General features: G+C 35.2%; 1 protein-coding gene across 4 annotated transcripts in view; it reads left to right on the top strand.

Annotated features, from left to right (window-relative positions):
• The window catches only part of VPS13C (vacuolar protein sorting 13 homolog C), a 173,226-nt gene that overhangs the window by 53,204 nt on the left and 98,139 nt on the right, over positions 1-21,883 (top strand). For all 4 annotated transcript variants that reach the window (XM_081507564.1, XM_081507565.1, XM_081507566.1 and 1 more), the window contains 10 exons: positions 96-225; positions 789-883; positions 7,075-7,217; positions 8,375-8,567; positions 9,953-10,067; positions 10,971-11,107; positions 12,055-12,178; positions 13,506-13,623; positions 18,336-18,465; positions 21,177-21,255. In XM_081507564.1, coding sequence (XP_081363690.1) covers positions 96-225; positions 789-883; positions 7,075-7,217; positions 8,375-8,567; positions 9,953-10,067; positions 10,971-11,107; positions 12,055-12,178; positions 13,506-13,623; positions 18,336-18,465; positions 21,177-21,255 — 1,264 coding nt within the window. The remainder of the gene's footprint in view (positions 1-95; positions 226-788; positions 884-7,074; positions 7,218-8,374; positions 8,568-9,952; positions 10,068-10,970; positions 11,108-12,054; positions 12,179-13,505; positions 13,624-18,335; positions 18,466-21,176; positions 21,256-21,883) is intronic.

Below are 21,883 nucleotides of genomic sequence, written 5' to 3' on the forward strand. Positions count from 1 at the left end.
TTAAAAAAAATGTAACCACTGTTCTTACCTGCCTGGACCTGAAAGTGAAGAGGGCATTTATTCTTTAATTAAATTTTTTTATTTTTAATTTTTAGGTGATTCGATCAGGGCAAAAATTGAAGAAAAAGTCTACTGACACAGCCGAGAAACGTGGAGGCTGGCTTAGTGGGTTTTGGGGTAAGAAGGAATCTAAGAAAAAAGATGAAGAATCTTTGATTCCTGAAAGTAAGTTCCAAGTCATGACTTATTGCATGCTGGTAAGGAAAAAATATATAAATTATGCTTTAGCTAGTTAGTTGAATTTTATTTTGTAATAATTTTGAAGTAAAAGTGGCTCAATATAGTAAACATAAAAGCAGATATATCAGGATGGAACATTTCCATGTTTATTTAAAAGGAAGCTTTGAATTTTTGAGAAAAGTCATTTGTGTAAAAATTTGAAAGTTGAAATTCAGAAATCTCACATGTAGCATTCTTTATTGTTATTTTTTACATGGATATTTAATCAGATGTTTCACTTAATTTTTAGAATACTTAGGAAATCGTAAAGTTGCTGTGTGACACATGAATTGCCTTAATGTTATGTCTGCATTTTCTTGACCTAAATAAGCAAAATACATGATGTTTAACAAGTCAACATAGTATGCTAGAGGAAATTACTTTGCTGCTTTTGCTTCAGGGTTTGTGTCTGTAAAGTTAGGCCACCTGTTAATTTGGTTTGATTTTATTCACAGTCTCTGTAATACAGACTGAAGCAGTTGATTTCTTAAAATATTGTCTTTTTATAGCTATTGATGACCTTATGACACCAGAGGAGAAAGATAAGCTCTTCACGGCTATTGGTTATAGCGAGAGCACCCACAACCTAACTTTACCCAAGCAGGTAATTGTTTAGGTGGTTAATTATTCAGGTGGTTTCGTTTTTCTGTATTATCTTGAATTGGATTAAACAAGTTAATGATTTTTAAAGTAGCTAATAAACATATGTTGCAGGTTGTTTCTGCTTTGTTGTTGTTGTTCAGTCGCTAAGTCGTGTGTGCCTCTTGGCCACCTCATGGTCTGCAGCACACCAGGCTCCTCTGTCCTCCTCTGCTTCCCAGAATTTGCTCAAATTCATGTCCATTGAGTTGGTGATATTGTTCCAGCACCACAGTGTGAAAATTCTGCTTTACTGTTTGTTAAGTGTTTCAGTCATACCTTACCATTTAAAACTGTCTGCAACTTTTGATTTACTTGCTTTAATGAATGTGAGAATAACCTGAATATAAGTCCTTATTGCAGAGGTAATTAAGTCTTTTAAAATTTTATCTTTCTTGTGTGTGTGAAATATAACTCTTGTATGAAAGAGTGAGCAAAATCAAAATGTGTTGCTCATTGGATTTGTCATAAAGCACAACTATGTAATTACCATCAAGGTTAATTTATGGACCTTGCAATAGATAGGGCGTTATTATGAGATCTATCTCTGTTCTTTGACTAGTTGTATTTTGCTCATTTTCATTTCTGTGTAGGTATTTTCATTTGGAAATACCACTTTATTCATACTTTTGTTGATTGGCATTTGGGTTGTTCCTCTCTTTTGGTTGTTATGCTATTAACTGCTTGTAAATGTCTTTTAGTGGGCATATGAGGTTTTCTGCTCATTATATCCTTTGGAATGGAATTGCTGTATCATAGGATATGAGTATATTTAACTTTAATAGATTCTGCTAAATACTTTTCCAATGTGGAAAACATAAATATCAGTAGTAGATGAGGATTCTCATTATTCCACATCTTTACTAACTCTTATCATTTTCAGTCCTTTAAATTTATCCATTCTAAATGGTGAGTATGTAGTATTTCATTGTGGTTTTAATTTGTATTTCTTGGATAACTGAAGAGGTTTTTCACTTTTTTGTATATCTTCTTTTGTGAATTGTTTTTTGCGTCTCTTGTTTCTTACTGGGTTGTCTTTTTCTTGTTGATTTGTAGAAGCCCTTTATGTATTTGTTACATTAAATTACATGACATCCCTAGAAATTATTCATCTTATAACTGGAAGTTTGTAGCTTTGACTGCCTCCACTTATTGCCCCCAAACTCTGCTCCCTGTTCCTAGTAACCACCAGTCTGTTCTCTGTTTCTGTGAATCTTATCTTTTTAGGTTCCACATATAAATGACTTACTTCACTTAGCATAATGTCTTCAAGCTACATACATGTTGTTGCAGGATTTCCTTCCTTTTTATGGCTAAATAATATTCCATCGTGTATATCCACACCACATTTTCTTTATTTTTTCATCTGTCCTTGGAAACTTAGGCTGTTGCAATGTCTTGGCTGTTGTGAATAATGCTGCAGTGAACGTGGGAGTGCACATAGCTCTTTGGGATATTGATTTTATTTCCTTTAGGTAAATATCCAGATGTGGAATTGCTGGATCATGTAGTACTTCCTCTATTTAATTTTTGAGAAACCTCCTCACTGGTTTTTATACTGATGATACCAGTTTATGGGCTTCCAAGGTGGCTCAGTGGTAAGGAATCCTCCTACCAGTGCAGGAGACTCAGATTTGATCCTTGGGTTGAAAAGATCCCCTGGAGAAGGAAATGGCAACCCACTCTAGTGTTCTTGTTTGGGAAGTCCCATGGACAGAGGAGCCTGGTGGGCTACCTTGTGTGAGGTCACAAAAGAGTTGGACACGACTTAGTGACTAAACAACAACAATTCCAGTTTACATTCCCACCCATAGTATACAAGGGTGGGAATGTAAATTGGCATAGAATGATAGCCATTCTAAGAGGTATGAAGGGATACCTCATTGTGTTTTTTTTTTCCTAAAGTACATTGACTGCATTTTCCTCCATATAAAACTATTGCTTAATCTTTTTAAATTGAAGTATAGTTGATTTATACTATTATGTTAGTTTCATGTGTACATCATAGTGATTTAATATTTTTATAGATTAGCCTCTATTTAAAGTTCTTAGAAAATAATGACTATATTTCCCTGTGACATACAATGTATCCCTGTTGCTTATTATTTTATATATAATAGTTTGTACCTTTAATTGGATTATTTGTTCTTTTGCTGTTGAGTTATATGAGTTCCTTTTGTATTTTTCTTATTAACCCCTTATCAGGTATGTGGTATGCAAATATTTTCTCCCATTCTGTTGATTGCATTTTCGTTTTGTGATTTTTTTTTTTTTTCCTGTGCAGAAGCTTTTTAGTTTGATGTTGTCCTGCTTGTTTATTTTTGCTTCCCTTCCTTCTGCTCAGTGTCATATCCATTGAATCATTGTCAAGACTGCCACCAGGGAGCTTTTTCTCTGTGTTTTCTTCTAGGAGTTATAGTTTCAGGTCTTACATTTAAGTCATGAATCCATTTCTAGTTATTTTTTTGTGAGTGGTGTAAGATAGGGGACCAATTTCATTCTTTTGCACATGCATATCCAGTTTTTTATCACCATTTAAAAAGGAAATCTTTGCCCTATTGAATGTCTTGATTATTTTGTCAAATATTAATAGACCATATGTGTATGAATTTATGTCTGTGCTCTTCATTAAGTTCTGTTGATCTGTGTGCCTGTTCTAATGCTAGCACCATACTGTTTTGATTTCTGTAGCTTTGTAATATAGTTTGAAATTAGGACATGTCATGCCTCTAGCTTTGGTTTCTTTTTCCCCTCAAGATTGCTTTTGCTATTGAGGGTCTTTTGTAGTTCCATGCAAAATGCCATTGCAGCCTTGCCTGGAAAAGCCCATGGACGGAGGAGCCTGGTAGGCTGCAGTCCATGGGGTCGCTAAGAGTCGGACACGACTGAGCGACTTCACTTTCACTTTTCACTTTCATGCATTGGAGAAGGAAATGGCAACCCACTCCAGTGTTCTTGCCTGGAGAATCCCAGGGACGGCGGAGCCTGGTGGGCTGCTGTCTATGGGGTCGCAGAGAGTCGGACACGACTGAAGCGACTTAGCAGCAGCAGCAGCAGGGATTGCATTGAATCTATAGATTACTTTGGGGAGTATGTACATTTTAAGAGTCCATAAATAAGACATAGCTTTTCTGTTTATGTTTTCTTTAGTTTCTTTCATTACTATCTTTTAGTTTTCAGTGTAGAGATCTTTGACCTCTTTGGTTAAGTTTATTCCTAAGTATTTTATTGTTTTTTTTGCTGTTGTAAATGGGATCACTTAAACATTTTTTCTCAAATAACTCATTAGTGTATAGAAACACAACTGATTTTCATTTGTTAATTTTGTATCCTGTAACTTTACTGAATTTTTTCATTAGTTCTTTTTTTTTGATGGAATCTCTAGGATTTTCTCTATGTAAGATGATACCATGTGCAAAGAGAGGTATTCTTCCTTTCTAATTTGGATACATTTTGTTTCTTTTTCTTGCCTGATTGCTCTTGTTATCATATCAGATACTATGTTTAATATTAGTGGTGAGCGTAGGCACCCTTGTCTTGTTCATAATCTTAGAGGAAGTACTTTTTACCTTTCAACATTGAGTATGATATTAGCTGTGGGCTTGTCATGCTGAGGTTCATTCTTTCTATACCAAATTTCTTGAGAGTTCTTATTTTGAATGGGTGTAGAATTGTGTCAAATGCTTTTTTTTTTTTTAATCTATTGAAATAGTCTTGTGATTTTTATCCTTTTATTCATGTGATATGTTACATTAACTTATTTTCATTTTTGAACCAACCTCACATCCTTGAGAGGAATCCTAATTGTTTATGGTATATGGTATTTTACTGTGCTTCTGAATTTGGTTTGATAGTGTATTTTTGAGAATTTTTTGCATCTATGTTTATCAGTGATATTGGCCCATAGTTTTCTTTTCTCATAGTGTACTTTTCTGGCTTTGGTATAAGGATAATGCTGGCTTTGTAAAATGAATTTGGGAGTATACTTACTTTACTGTTTTTTCGAGGAGTTCGAGAGGATTGGAATAGATTCTTTAAATGTTTGATAGACATCACCAGTGAAAACATTTGGTCCTGGGCTTTTCTGGGACACTTTTGATTCAGGAAGATCCCCTGGGGAAGGAAATGGCAACCCACTCCAGTACTCTTGCCTGAAAAATTCCATGTACAGAGGAGCCTGGTAGGCTACAGTCCATGGGGTCGCAAAGAGTCAGACATGACTGAGCAGCTTCACTTCCTTTCTTTCTTTGATTATTCATTCAATCTCCTTCATTGTTGGTTTATTCAGATTTTCTGTTTCTTCATGATTCATTCTTGGTAGATTATATGTTTCTCAGTATTTATCAATTTTTTCTAGATTTTCCAATTTGTTAGCGGATAGCTGTTCATAGTAATCATTTATGATCTTTGGTATTTTTGTGGTATCAGTTGTTATGTCTGTTCTTTAATATATCATTTTATTTATGTGTTGTCTTTTTTTGTTGTTAGTCTATCTAAAGTTTGTCAGTTCTGCTTTTCTTTTCAAAGAACCAATTCTTAGTTTTGTTAATCTCCATTGTGTTTTTATTTTTCTGTTGTATCCTCTATTTCACTTATTTCTGCTATAATCTTTATGATTTCCTTTACTCTTCTAACTTTGGGCCTAGTTTGTTCTTTCATAATTCTTTAAGGTGTGAAGCTAGGTTGTTTACTTGAGATCTTTCTTTTTTCTTGATGTAGGCATTCATCACTATAAACTTTCCTCTTAAAACTGCTTTTGCTGCATCCAGTAAGTTTGGTATGTTGTATTCCCATTTTTGTTGTCTCATAATAGTTTTTGTTTTCCATTTTGATTTCTTTCTTGATTCAGGAGTATATCCAGGAGCGTGTTGTTTAATTTCCATGTATTTGTGAATTTTGTAGTGTTCTTATTGTTGATTTTTAGTTTCATTTCATTGTGGTTGAAAAAGATACTTGATATAATGTGTACTTTCTTGAATATTTTGAGTTTTTTTTTTGTGTGTGTGTGGTTGAATATATGATCTATCCTAGAAAATATTCCGTGTATTCCAGAAGAATATTCTGTTGCTCTTCGGTGGAACATTCTGTGTATGTCTGAGAAGTCCCTTTGGCTTGTAGTGTTATTCATATCCGTTGTTTCCTCATTGTTCTGTCTGGATGATCTCTCCCTTGTTGAGAATGGAGTATTGAAGTCCCCAGTTAATATTATATTGCTGTCTATTTCTTTTGCTTCTGTCAGTATATGATTTATATATTTAGGTGCTCCAGTGGGTACATGATATATTTATAATTGTTACCTCTCCTTGATAGTTTGACCCCTTTATCATTATACAATGACCTTCTTTGTCTTTTCTGACTATTTTTTACTTAAAGTCTATTTTTTTTTTATGGTGTAGGTATAGCTAGCCTGTTTTTTGGTTAATGTTTGCTTGAAATATCTTTCTCCATCTCTTCACTCTCAGTCTTTGTGGCCTTAAAGCTAAAGTGAGTCTCTTGTAGGCAGCATACCATTGTATCTTTTTTTTTTTTAAATCCATTTTGCCACTTTCTATCTTTTGATTGGAAAATTTAATTCATTTACTTTTAAAGTAACTACTGATAGATAAAGATTTACTATTTACATTTTGTCAGTTGTTTTCTGACTCTTTTATAGATTCTGTGTTCCTTCTCTTCTTGTGTGGTTTGATGAGAATCATCTTTCTGGTTATCTGTCTCACCTTTAGTCTTGACCTATCAATTTGGGGAGCAGGATTTTTTTTTTCTCCATGTCTTATTAACTCTCCAAAGTCACCAAGCAGATGTTCTTTGAATTTTGTTCAGTTTTTGAGCTAGAGGATTGGTCTGAATTAATTTACTTTAGTGAAAGCTGCTGAATTGAATATTTAGGCCACAAAATATTTTATCGTTTCATTTTTTATTACCTTAAAAACTAAGAGAAATTAATTTGGAATCTTTTGTAAATGCCCCGTTTAAGCAGGCAATTTTGTATTATTGGGTTTTCTAATGTTCTTTTTTTTTTTTATGGTGAACATAGTGATGCAAAGACCAACCATGTTGTTTTTTAGATCATTGTTTAGTTTAACAAATTTAAATATGAAGAAATTATTAAAGTGATTTCTTAAAATTTAACCATTTTCATTCACTTTTTTCATTTAGTATGTTGCTTATATAGTGGCACTGAAGTTAGTAAGCACCTCAATTACAATAAGAGAAAATAGAAATATTCCAGAAATACTGAAAATTCAGATAATTGGTCTTGGCACCCAAGTATCTCAGCGACCAGGAGCACAAGCACTTAAGTAAGTTTTAAAAACGTATTATTTCAATTTTTATTTCTACGTATGACTTCAGGCCAAAAAAATATAGTATAGTTTGCATAAAAAATTGATTACTAGTAATTCTTCTCTTTTTTTCCTTTAGCATGTGAGTATGGTCATTTTATTTGAGTTTGTTTTGTTATGAAACTTATGTGAGAAGCTCATTATTTGTTCTCCTCTTGCTTCTTTCCTTCACAAGTATTTCTTGTATACTATTTAGTTCATAGATGTGTTACTATGAAGGCTATGCATAAGAACAGTAACTTTTTGTTTTCAAGGTGTTTATGGTATAGTTGATAAGAGAAGAAACACAGAAAGTTAACTTAAGATCTGTATAATAATTGGATTGGCCAAAAAGTTTGTTTGGGTTTTTCCTTAAGATATTTTGGGCTTCCCAGGTGGTGCTGGGAAAGTGGTAAAGAGCCTTCCTGCCAGTGCAGGAGACATAAGAAATGTGGGTTTGATTCCTGGGTGGGGAAGATCCCCTGGAAGAGTGCAAGGCAACCCACTCCAGTATTCTTGCCTGGAGAATCCCATGGACAGAGGAGCCTGACAGGCTACTGTCCATAGGGTTGCAGAGAGTCGGACATGACTGAAGTGACTTAGCATGCACGCATTATGGAAAACTCCAAACGAACTTTTTGACCAACTCGGTATTTCAGAGCTCAGAAGTAATAAGAAGCTATAATGTTAAATACCTTAGCATTAATGCCATACAAACTCAGTTGTGGATGGGAATAACTGGTCTTAAAGAACTGGGACTTAGCTTAACTGACTGGAAGGACCAGCAGAAGCAGGGATGAGGGAGAACAGCTTTAGGGTTATGTGAAATAGGGAGATGAATTCCATGAATTCCAAGTATAGCATGTATTCATGTGACAGTTCTGCAGTGTCGTGAAGCTAGCCAAAGCAGGTTTTTCATGAGGATTAGGAGAACAAAAAAATAAACCAAATAAGGAAAAAGAAGAATCCCACATTCCGTGGGTAGTTAAATGCCAGGCTAAGGAGTTTGGACTTCAACTCGGGGTGATAGACATGCTCCTGATTCAGTTTTTTTTTAAAGGGAAATTTGTACTTCAAACTGTTATATTGCAAAGGATCTTAGTTGTAATACTTCTTTTTTCCTCATTGGATTGTAGAGTGGAAGCAAAATTAGAACACTGGTATATAACAGGTCTGAGACAACAAGATATTATACCATCACTTGTGGCTTCAATTGGCGATACTGCATCATCCTTGCTTAAAATTGAATTTGAAACCAATCCAGAGAGTAGTACTGCTGACCAGACTCTGGTTGTTCAGTCTCAGCCTGTGGAGGTCATCTACGATGCTGTGAGTACAAGGAGAAAGTGAATCTTAATCAAACACATCTTAAGCTTCTGACATACGGTTTCTTGTTTTTTCTTTTTCATATTTAACCTTTATTTACCTAGCAGCTCCGTTTAGTGATACTTTTTTCTTGTTTAAAGGGCAATACATGTTTAATTTTTTATATTTTTTTATTTGGCTGCGTTGGGTCTTAGTTGCAGCATGTGGAATCTTCGTTGTGACGTGCGAGCCTATCTGCTCTGTGGCATGTAGGACCTTAGTTCCCTGACCAGGGATCAAACCAGAGTCCCTGCATTGGAAGGTGGAGTCTTAACCACTGGACAACTAGGGAAGTCCCAGGAGTTAATTTTGATTTTTAATATACTACAGACTTTTTTTTTCTACTGTAAGTTATACTACCTATGCCTGTGTTAAATTTTTTTTAAATGGTAATATATTCTTAAAGAAGTCTATGCCTTTTATACCAACTAACTACTCACAAATAATTATATACTGACTTTCTACTCCAGTTTCTTTTTTCTTGTTCTCCCTTTCTCCTCAGTGTTTGTAACCAATTTAAGGAACTTTAGGAGCAAATAAAAGAATTTTAGATACTGATCACATGAGAAAAAAGCATTGTCATTTCTGTGGTATTGAAAAGACTGGCTCCAGTTCTGTATCTGTAGCTCCATCTTTATTCAGACTCTCTTAATTCATCTTGAGCTAGCCAAGACGTGGAAGGTTGTGGTTCATTATTCCATCACTTGTTGGTTCGCCCACTTTGTTTTTTAAGATCTCTGACTCATTTTTACTGTACAGTTATGGAAATAAATTCACAGTGTGGTAAGAGGCAGAACTTACTGTTTTCTCTGATTTTTTAAAAAAATTTAAATTGTGGTAAAATATAATTTACCATCTTAGTCACTTTTTAAGTGTATAGTTCAGAAGTGTTAAGTACATTTGCACTGTTGTACATTCAGTCCCCAGTACTCATTCTTTTTTGCAAAATGTCTGATTTTTAAGTTCAAGTTTTAGATGCAGGTAAGGGCAGAACAGCTTTCTTATTTCCTTTCTAAGCTTTAGAGCACAGGGGAATCCAGTTGCAGTATACATTCTGGTGGCTAAGACTAGAAGTAATACCCCATTGCTACATCAACATGATACCACCAAACATACTCAAGGTCACCTTAATGATAGGCACACCTTCTTTGCCTTCTCAATAAGCTTAAATGGCCTATACCTTTTTTCAGGTTCTCTTTCCCTCCGGAAGGAGATGTAGGAGGGTAGCTTACTTTGGAAGTGCTGCCTCAGTTCAGAGCCACATTTGATTAGAATTAAACTGTAACTTTAAAATTTATAATATGGAAAATACTGTGTATAACTTGCTTATATTTTCAATGATTTTACAGAAAACTATCAATGCAGTGGTTGAATTCTTTCAGTCAAATAGGGGATTGGATCTTGAGCAAATAACATCAGCTACATTGATGAAGCTGGAGGAAATTAAAGAGAGAACAGCTACAGGTAAAGAATTTGATGCAGAAGCAACATCTCAACTCTCAAAAAATTGTTTCTCTTATAATGTAAATACTACATTTGAAATAGTGTAGGTAGCTTTTTGTTACATATACCTGCCAGACTGGGTGAGAAGGAGAATGATACGGGGCATAGATGATTCTGTCAGCTGTTCAATTTAAGAAACTGTGCTGCAGAGTAAATTTGAAATGTAAAAGTTCCCTGTCTCAGTTCTTAAGCGACTGTTCACCATACTGTGTATGAATTGAGTTTTAAAGATACATACTTTTGTGTGGCTTCTAAATTCAAGTTACCTACTATATTTGGTTACTTAACTAAAATGAAAAGTGAAAGTCGCTTAGTCGTACCTGACTCTTTGTGACCCTGTGAACTATACAGTCCATGGAATTCTCCAGTCCAGAATACTGTAGTGGGTAGCCTTTCCCTTTTCCAGGGGATCTTTCCAACCCAGGGATTGAACCCAGGTCTCTTGCATTGCAGGCAGATTCTTTTCCAGCTGAGCCACAAGGGAAGCCCACGAATACTGAAGTGGGTAGTCTATCCCTTCTCCAGTGGATCTTCCCGACCCAAGAATCAAACCTGGGTCTCCTGCATTGCAGTCTGATTCTTTACCAACTGAACTATCAGGGACACCCACTTAACTAAAGAAATAAGGAATTTTTCAATCTCTGACTAAAATACTAGGTGTGTTGGGTTTATTGTATTATGCAGTGTGATTGTTTCCCATTGATCATGTGCAATTTAAACTTACATGCCAAGTGGAGGACCTAATCTGTGAAAAGAACTTCACCAACATACTTTTCGAGTGATATTCTTTTTCTCGTTAATAATATGATTATACTAATGTATTTAAATTTGGCTGGTTTTCATCGTTTCTTTTTCTTCTTGTAGGACTTACACATATTATTGAAACCCGAAAAGTTCTTGATTTAAGGATAAATCTGAAGCCTTCTTATCTAATAGTTCCACAGACTGGTTTCCACCATGATAAGTCAGATCTTCTCATCTTAGATTTTGGTACCTTTCGGGTAGGTGTGTGTACATTTCTGCCTGCCCATGTTTGCTCAGCTTAGTAGCTAGCTGTCTGACAGTTGGCTGTTTTTCTCTCCAAGTTCACTTAAACTAAACCTAGACTTACTTCTTGTTAAGCATTTTGTCATGCTTAACATAGACTGTGTAGTTTATATGTATTTTATGGCTATTCAAAAAAAAAACCCTTACATTTTCTGAAATGGTGTATGATTTGATATTGAAAGCTGTATTACTGCTGTCTTTTCCTAATTAGAAAGATGCACTTCTAGTTTTCAAGCCTTCCTAGGTTTCTAAAATCTAATTACATAATTTTCTTTGTTCATTTATATATCTTGAGAGTAGAAAATTATGCAGATACGATTTTTTATTTGTTAAATCACTGACAACAGCTATTAGAATAAGAGAACTCCAAGGGCTTGGATGTTGAACCTCCCAGCATTCCAATCTTCTGAGAAAAAGTGAAGATTTCAAAAACTATTGTCCTGAATTGATCCTTGATTCCTTTGGGAAGAGGGAAAAGGAAGTTGAGATTGGAGCTGAATTCTAATGGCCTAATTATTCACTTACCTAGAGGGGAGAGGAAGGAATAAAACCTTCTGTTTTATGGTGGAGAGTTTAAGATGATTTGTAGGGGAACTTGAGCCACAAGTGATGACGACTCCTGAGAGCCAGGAATTGTTGCATGTTTAGACAGATTGAGAGAGAGTTGTAACTCATCTTCTAGTTAATGTCAGCATCCTGAGTACCTGTTATCCAAACATAATAGAGACATATGCTGATATGGTATATTCCAAATAAAATATTTGCTAATAACTGTCAGAAACTGAAGCAAAATGTGAATTCATTAAGAGCAATATTTTAATTTTATTTAGGCTTTAAGAAAACAACTTATGTCGATATATAGATTGTTCTGTTAAAAAATTAAGTTTTCTCTCCATTTTAGCTTAACAGTAAAAATCAAGGTTTACAGAAGACTAGTAATTCATCTCTGGAAGAAATAATGGATAAGGCATATGACAAGTTTGATGTTGAAATAAAAAGTGTACAGCTACTCTTTGCAAGAGCAGGTAAACTGTTGCTCAGTTTTCAGGATCTTGAGATTATGTTGAATAGCTTTGGTGAATAGATATGTATGTTCACATGTATATCATCCCTGATGACATTTTGAACATGTATGCTGTTGGTCACTTAAGAGAACCAAATAGGAGCCCCTCAGTGAAAATGTTTGTCACAATTCCAAATAGAGATGTGGCTGTTATCTTTGGGTGCTTAGTACTGTTTGTATCTAAGTCCAGTCACTGCCTATTTTTTTTTTTTAAATGTGACATAAAACTCCCATAAAACACAAAATAGAAGTTGCATTTAGCTCACGTTCCTCTATCCCAGTGTGTTTGGGATGTCTCAGTGTTGTTTTCCCTTACTGCCTTCATTTCTAAAATATTTTACTATTAGCCTAGTCTTTATTTGAGTAGTATTACATTTGATACTTGAGAAGTATGGATATAATCTTTAAAGGTGGTGAACTTATTTTCCAAAAGCTTTGGTGTTTTCTACTGCTTAAATGAAGATTGCTGGTTCTCTATACTTCTTTAGTATCTAGAAGCAATAAATATTTGCAAAATATCCTTGAGTATATATCACTCTGTGGAAGGTCATTGGAGGAAAGGACATGGCTTCTATGTGCAGAGTATATAGTATAGTGGGAGTGCTGAGATTTATTAAAATATAAATACATAATGCTGTACTTAATCTTATAGATTGAGCCTGAATATTAATTTCTTGAAGAGAAGTACCTGTACAGACCATTAAAGCTGCCTTTTCTTTTGTATGTACTTAATAGTAATTGTTTGACTTAGGAGCAATAAAAGAAGTTTATTTATTGCCATCAATTAAGATATGTGTAGGGTTCTGTTAATCATTGGAAGTTTGTCTTTAGAACCTTCTTATTTGGAAGAGAAGTGACTACTGTACTTTCCTTGTCATAAAATCTTGCTTGATAAAACTCAATTTTCCTTTAGAATAATTTCCAGAAACTTTTTTTCTTTTTTTCCCCCTGTTTCCTCCTTTTTCTTTTCCTGTAGCTCCCCAGCCTTGATCTCTAATTCTGGAATCAAAGGCAGTAAATTCCTAGATTTTTTTCTCTGTTAGCTTTAAAATGTAAGATGTTATTAAAAAAATTCTTCAAATAAATATTTAGAATTATTTTTATATCATAGTCTTAGACTTTTGTCAATTAAAAAATATAGGTCATTTAGCTTGTAGAAAGAAGTGAAAGTCAGTATCTTTGAATATATTTGTAAATTATTTCTGATCATTTTTCCATATAACATCTGATAATCTAAAAATAATTATTTAATAAGTAAAAATAATCATTTAAGTAAACATTTTTTTAAGATGAAAACTGGAAGGAGTGTCGATTTCAGCATCCATCTACTATGCATATATTGCAACCCATGGATATTCATGTTGAGTTGGCCAAAGCAATGGTGGAAAAAGACATTAGAATGGCAAGGTAATGTATGAGTTTCCTTTATATTATAAAATCAACATGGTGAAATAGTTCTGCATCAGTTATTGAATTTTAAGAAAGCACAGCTAGGTTTCTAAAGGGCACAAAAAATAATGATTATCTTATAGCAGAAATACATTTTTAAGAAAATGTTTATTTGAATTACATATCACCTCTCTTATTTCAGAAGCACTTGGGCTTTCACATCCTGTAAAAGTTGGTTATCCCTGTATTTTTTATTAATTTTTATTGGAGTGTAGTTGCTTCACAATGTTATGTTAGTTTCTACTGTGCAGCAAAGTGAATCAACAGTATGTATACTATGTGTTTTTGAATGGATCAAATTCAAGGTTCTATATTTAAAAAGAAAATCTTTAAAAATTACAAGCTCTTTTGATTATGAAGCCATAGAAATCTTGAGAATAATCTAAGGGAATTGAAAGAAGAAACTGAATTTTGAATTTAAGTAAATAATTATGAGATAATTTTGTTGCCTTTTTAAGAACAGTCTTATTGAAGTATTATTGACGTTCAATAAGCTGCATCTGTTTGAAATGTACATTTTGATAAGTTTTGATGTAAGCGTTTTTCTATGAAACCATCTCCACAGTCAAGATCATGAACACATCCATCATCCTCCGAAGTCTTTGTGCTGCTTTGTATTCTCTGCCTCACATCCCTTCCTGCCAACTTCTCTCCCCTCAGTCTCCAGGAAACATTGATCTGCTTTCTGACACTCCCAGTTTGTTGGAGTTTCCTAGAGTTTTATATAAATAAAATCATACAATTTCAGTTCTTTTTTGTTTGACTTCTTTCATTATAATTGATTTGAGATTTACTCATGTTGGGTGTATCAGTAGTTCATTGGTACACTTTATCAGTTGGATGTTAAACCAGCCATGCATTACTAGATAAACCTGTTTTAGTAGTAATGTATTATTCTTTTAAATGTTGAAATTGCTTGATAAAATTTTGTCATGAAGTTTTAAAACCTTACATCTCTGTTTATGAGGGCTATTGACATGTGCTTTTTTTTTTTCCATTAATGTTTTTATTTTAAAAGGATTTAAAAAAAGTTTTTTTTTTAATTAGTTTATTTTCTATGTTTTAACTTTACAATATTGTATTTGTTTCACCATGCATTGACATGAATCTACCATGGGTGTACATGTTTTCCTCTTCCAGAACCCCCCTTCCACCTCCCTCCCCATCCCATCCCTCCGGGTCATCCCGGTGCACCAGCCCTGAGCAACCCTGTATCATGCATTGAACCTGGACTGGCGATTCGTTTCACATATGATAATTTACATGCTTCAGTGCCATTCTCCCATATCATCCCATCCTTGCCCTCTCCCATGGAGTCCATAATACTGTTCTTTTTATCTGTGTCTCTTTTGATGTCTCGCATACAGGGTTATCTTTACCGATTGACTAAATACCATATATATGTGTTAGTATACTGTGTTTTTCTTTCTGGCTTACTTCACTCTGTATAATAGGCTCCAGTTTCATCCACCTCATTAGAACTGATTCGAATGTATTCTTTTTAATGGCTGAGTAATATTCCATTCTGTATATGTACCACAGCTTCCTTATCCATTCGTCTGCTGATGGGCATCTAGGCTGCTTCCATGTCCTGGCTATTATAAACAGTGCTGTGATGAACACTGGGGTACACGTGTCTCTTTCAATTCTGGTTTCCTCCGTGTGTATGCCCAGCAGTGGGATTGCTGGGTCATATGGCAGTTCTATTCCCAGTTTCTTGAGGAATCTCCACACTGTTCTCCATAGTGACTGTACTAGTTTGCATTCCCACCAACAATGTAAGAGGGTTCCCTTTTCTCCACACTCTCTCCAGCGTTTATTGCTTGTAGACTTTTGGATAGCAGCCATTCTGACGGGCATGAAATGGTACCCTATTGTGGTTTTGATTTGCATTTCTCTGATAACGAGTGATGTTGAGCATCTTTTCATGTGTTTGTTAGCCATCTGTATGTCTTCTTTGGAGAAGTGTCTGTTTAGTTCTTTGGCCCACTTTTTGATTGTGTCGTTTATTTTTCTGGAATTGAGCTGCAAGAGTTGCTTGTATATTTTTGAGATTACTTGTTTGTCTGTTGCTTCGTTTGCTATTATTTTCTCCCATTCCGAAGGCTGTCTTTTCACCTTGCTTATAGTTTCCTTTGTTGTGCAAAAGCTTTTAATTTTAATTAGGTCCCATTTGTCTATTTTTGCTTTTATTTCCAATATTCTGGGAGGTGGGTCATAGAGGATCCTGCTGTGGTTTATGTCGGAGAGTGTTTTGCCTATGTTTTCCTCTAGGAGTTTTATAGTTTCTGGTCTTACATTGAGATCTTTAATCCATTTTGAGTTTATTTTTGTGTATGGTGTTAGAAAGTGTTCTAGTTTCATTCTTTTAGAAGTGGTTGACCAGTTTTCCCAGCACCACTTGTTAAAGAGATTGTCTTTTCTCCATTGTATATTCCTGCCTCCTTTGTCAAAGATAAGGTGTCCATAGGTGTGTGGATTTATCTCTAGGCTTTCTATTTTGTTCCTTTAATCTATATTTCTGTCCTTGTGCCAGTACCATACTGTCTTGATGACTGTGGCTTTGTAGTAGAGCCTGAAGTCAGGCAGGTTGATTCCTCCTGTTCTATTCTTTCTCAAGATTGCTTTGGCTATTCAAGGTTTTTTATATTTCCATACAAATTGTGAAATTATTTGTTCTACTTCTCTGAAGAATACCGTTGGAAGCTTGATAGGGATTGCATTGAATCTATAGATTGCTTTGGGTAGTATACTCATTTTCACTATATTGATTCTTCCGATCCGTGAACATGGTATATTTCTGCATGTATTTGTGTCCTCTTTGATTTCTTTCACCAGTGTTTTATAGTTTTCTATATACAGGTCTTTTGTTTCTTTAGGTAGATATATTCCTAAGTATTTTATTCTTTTCATTGCGATGGTGAATGGAATTGTTTCCTTAATTTCTGTTTCTGTTTTCTCATTGTTAGTGTATAGGAATGCAAGAGATTTCTGTGTGTTAATTTCATATCCTGCAACTTTACTATATTCATTGATTAGCTCTAGTAATTTTCTGGTGGAGTCTTTAGAGTTATCTATGTAGAGGATCATATCATCTGCAAACAGTGAGAGTTTGACTTCTTCTTTTCCAATCTGGATTCCTTTTATTTCTTTTTCTGTTCTGATTGCTGTGGCCAAGACTTCCCAAACTATGTTGAATAGTAGTGGTGAGAGTGGGCACCCTTGTCTTGTTCCTGATTTTAGGGGAAATGCTTTCAGCTTTTCACCATTTAGGATAATGTTTGCCATGGGTTTGTCATATATAACTTTTATTATGCTAAGGTATGTTCCTTCTAATCCTGCTTTTTGAAGGGTTTTTATCATAAATGGATGTTGCATTTTGTCAAAGGCTTTCTCTGCATCTATTGAAATAATCATATGGTTTTTATTTTTCAACTTTTTTATGTGTTGTATTACACTGATTGATTTGCAGATATTGAAGAATCCTTGCATCCCTGGGATAAAGCCCACTTGGTCATGATGTATGATCTTTTTAATATGTTGTTGGATTCTGTTTGCTAGGATTTTGTTAAGGATTTTTGCATCTATGTTCATCAGTGATATTGGCCTATAGTTTTCTTTTTTTGTAGCATCTTTGTCAGGTTTTGTTATTAGGGTGATGGTGGCCTCATAGGATGAGTTTGGAAGTTTACCTTTCCTCTGCAGTTTTCTGGAAGAGTTTGAGTAGGATAGGTGTTAGCTCTTCTCTAAATTTTTGGTAGAATTCAGCTGTGAAGCCATCTGGTCCTGGGCTTTTGTTTGCTGGAAGATTTCTGATTATGTTTCAATTTCCGTGCTTGTGATTGACCTGTGCTTTTAGTTTCTTGTTTTGGTATCAGTGTATCAGACCTCAGGGAGGGAAGTTGTGTAGAATTGGTGTTTTTTTCCTCCATAAACGTTTTGTAGAATTTGCCAGTGAAACCTCTTGGGCCTGGAGTTTTCTTTCTGTGGGGACATTTAATACTATGTCAGGTGCTGACAAATGCTATAAAATTAATTAAAGGGAGGTGAGGAGGTAGAGAATGATGGGGTGGGTACTCTTTGATGTTTAGAATGACAAATCTTTAACATCAGCAAATAAGTTATATACAGTGTTTTAGGTTTTAAAACATAGACGATTTGTGTTCACAATATCTTCCTAAAAAATAAGTTTTCCTTAAGATAGTTTGGCTGCTTAGTGAAAGTGAAGTTGCTCATTCGTGCCTGACTCTTTGCTACCGCATGGACTGCAGCCTACCAGGCTCTGGCGTCCGTGGGATTCTCCAGGCAAGAGTACTGGAGTGGGTTGCCATTTCCTTCTCCAATGCGTGAAAGTGAAAAGTGAAAGTGAAGTCGCTCAGTCATGTCTGACTCTTAGCGACCCCATGGACTGCAGCCCACCAGACTCCTCCGTCCTTGGGATTTTCCAGTCAAAAGTACTGAAGTGGGTTGCCATTGAGAAGGATACAAAGCTTGGCTCACATAGAACTTCCTATTCCCTGACAGTGTTGAGACATTAATGTAATTAGATTAAAACATATCCAAGGTAACTTTGATCCCACAAGGTAATCTCCTCTCCACTCCCTTCCTTCTTCCATAGTATAGCGAAGCTGGACCTTGAAACCTTAGAGTTTAATTAATTATGTTTTTAGATTTAAGGTATCCGGTGGGCTACCTCTAATGCACGTGAGAATTTCTGACGAGAAGATGAAAAATGTGCTGTGTTTGATTAACAGTATACCCTTGCCACAGAAATCATCTGCACAGTCTCCAGAGAAACAGGTAAATGGAGATAATAAAAATTCTAAATATCTTTACATTTTTATATATGGTGAGTTTTTTCCATCTTTTTGTGAGCTGTTTTATTTTTCAGTATTGTTTACAGCCAGTTTCATTTATGTGATACATTTTTGAGGTTTATTGTAGTTGATTCTGTACACTGAGTAAATAAATAAATAAAGACTAGCCTATGTTTGCTACTGTTTTGGAGTGATGATATAAAGTCTCTTGTAGGGAATAACAGAAACAAAAATACATAAATGAAAGGAAAAATGTTTTCACTTTTAGGAAATGTGTTTTAAGTAAAAGTAGACATAGAAGCCAGACATTGCTGTCTGAGGAGGCCTTACAAATTGCTGAGAAAGAAAAGATGCGAAAGGCAAAGGAGAGAAGGAACGATATACCCATTTGAATGCAGCATTCCAAAGAATAGCAAGGAGAGATAAGAAAGCCTTCCTCAGTGATCAGTGCAAAGAAATAGAGGAAAACAATAGAATGGGAAAGACGAGAGATCGCTTCAGGAAAATTAGAGGTACCAAGGGAACATTTCATGCAAAGATGGGCTCAATAAAGGACAGAAATGGTATGGACCTAATAGAAGCAGAAGATATTAAGAAGAGGTGGCAAGAATACACAGAAGAACTATACAAAAAAGATCTTCATGACCCAGATAACCACAATGATATGATCACTCACCTAGAGCCAGACATCCTAGAATGCGAAGTCAGGTGGACCTTAGGAAGCATCACTAGGAACAAAGCTAGAGGAGGTGATGGAATTCCAGTTGAGCTATTTTAAATTGTAAATGATGATGCTGTGAAAGTGCCGCACTCAATATGCCAGCAAATTTGGAAACCTCAGCAGTGGCCACAAGACTGGAAAAGGTCAGTTTTCATTCCAATCCCAAAGAAAGGCAATGCCAAAGAATGCTCAAACTACCGCACAATTGCACTCATCTCACATGCTAGCAAAGTAATGCTCAAAATTCTCCAAACAAGACTTCAACAGTACGTGAACCGTGAACTTCCAGATGTTCAAGCTAGATTTAGAAAATGCAGAGGAGCCCGAGATCAAATTGCCAACATCCACTGGATCATCGAAAAAGCAAGAGAGTTCCAGAAAAATATCTATTTCTGCTTTATTGACTATGCCAAAGCCTTTGACTGTGGATCACAGTAAACTGTGGAAAATTCTTAAAGAGATGGGAATACCAAACCATCTGACCTGCCTCCTGAGAAATCTGTATGCAGATCAAGAAGCAACAGTTAGAATTGGACGTGAAACAACAGACTGTTTCTAAATTGGGAAAGGAGTACATCAAGGCTGTATGTTGTCACCCTGCTTATTTAACTTATATGCAGAGAACATCATGAGAAATGCTAGACTGGATGAAGGAGAAGCTGGAATCAAGATTGCCGGGAGAAATATCAATAACCTCAGATATGCAGATGACACCACTCTTATGGCAGAAAGTGAAGAAGAACTAAAGAGCCTCTTGATAAAAGTGAAAGAGGAGAGTGAAAAAGTTGGCTTAAAACTCAACATTCAGAAAACTAAGATCATGGCATCCAGTCCCATCACTTCATGGCAAATAAATGGGGAAACAATGGAAACAGTGACAGACTTAATTTTGGGGGGCTCCAAAATCACTGCAGATGGTGATTGCAGCCATAAAATTAAAAGAAGCTTGCTCCTTGGAAGAAAAGTTATGAGCAACCTAGACAGCATATTAAAAAGCAGAGACATTACTTTGCCAACAAAGGTCCATCTAGTCAAAGCTATGTTTTTTACAGTAGTCATGTATGGATGTGAGAGTTGGACTATAAAGAAAGCTGAGCACTGAAGAATTGATGCTTTTGAACTGTGGTGTTGGAGAAGACTCTTGAGAGTCCTTTGGACAGCAAGGAGATCCAACCAGTCAATCCTAAAGGAAATCAGTCCTGAATATTCATTGGAAGGACTGATGCTGAAGCTGAAACTCCAATACTATGGCCACCTGATGAGAAGAACTGACTCATTTGAAAAGACCCTGATTCTGGGAAAGATTGAAGGCAGGAGAAGGGGACGACAGAGGATGAGGTGGTTGGATGGCATCATCGACTTGATGGACATGAGTTTTAGTAAGCTCCGGAAGTTGGTGATGGACAGGGAAGCCTGGTGTACTGCAGTCCATGGGGTTGCAAAGAGTCGGATACAACTGAGAGACTGAACTGAACTAGAGATATAGAAATCTTCTTTAAAATGTTGCAAAACATAATGATCATTATAAAGTTTTCGTATGTGTTCGACTTAAAAGTCCTAGATCACTTTACTTGGAATTGATCTTTATAACAAAATATATGTTGGGCTTTCATGTATTTTGAAATGAAATTTGAGATAGCCAACTAATATTGATACTGTTTTCCAGAAACCTGTGAAAAAGATGTAGGGTTAATGTTGTAACAGACAGCAACTGAATGATGCAATAATAGGCAAACTTAGCTACTAGTTATACATGATTCTGCCCTTTTAAATGCAAGTGGTAGTCTTAATAATAAGTCAACTCCAGCCAACCATTAGTTAGTTGACTGTAAAGTGTGCTTTGTTGGAAGATTTGTGTGCTGTATATGTGTCTTTCTAGCTCTCACTCACTTCTATTACTTTTTCAGTATTTATCTCATTTATGTATATTTGCAAATTAGTATGTTTAGAAAATTTTTTGTATTATTTGCTAGGTATCCTCAATTCCTATTATATCAACTAGAACAAAAGACCTACTTGGTACGCCCTTGTTGCTGGATGGCGTTGAATCAGGTAAGGAGAGTAAAATGTTCTTTATTAAACAAAATCTATAAATTAGTATATTGAAATACAATTTTGAGAAAATAAAAGAATTGTGAAAGTGTTGTAGTAATTGACTGGTTTTATTTCTAGTTGTGCTACTAACCAACAGTGAGACTTTGAATCATTTATTTTTATTTAAGGCTGAGTTTCTTTGTTTGTATGAAAATGTTTTTGTGATTGATAGTGTTTAAGATTCTAAATAAGCTTTTTTTTTTTTTTGGCCCTGATCTCTACTTGAGTCTTTTCTTTATCTCTGGTCAAACTGATCTTTTTTGATTTAGAACTGGAATGTAAACTTTATGAAGGCAAGGATAATGTCTGTCCTGGGCACTCTGGTATCCTTAGTGGCTGGTACAGACTGATACGTGATAGATGATACCCAATAAATATTTTATTGAAAAGTGAATGAATAAGCTGAAGTGAAAAGCAATCAGAGATGTTGAAGAAGGAAATAGAAAGGCGATTTGATTTTATATATGATTTTCCCATGCCAGGTTGAGTCACTTTGTGGACTTAGAAAGAAGCTGTGTTATGATTCTGAATATGAAGGTTGTGTCTAACGAAGTTTACTTTTGAGTTATTTCAGTTTGAGTGTTTT

The sequence above is a fragment of the Giraffa tippelskirchi genome, chromosome 7 (assembly GCF_054371585.1).
Source record: "Giraffa tippelskirchi isolate mGirTip1 chromosome 7, T2T-mGirTip1v1.2.pri, whole genome shotgun sequence".
Taxonomy (NCBI): Eukaryota; Metazoa; Chordata; class Mammalia; order Artiodactyla; family Giraffidae; genus Giraffa; species Giraffa tippelskirchi.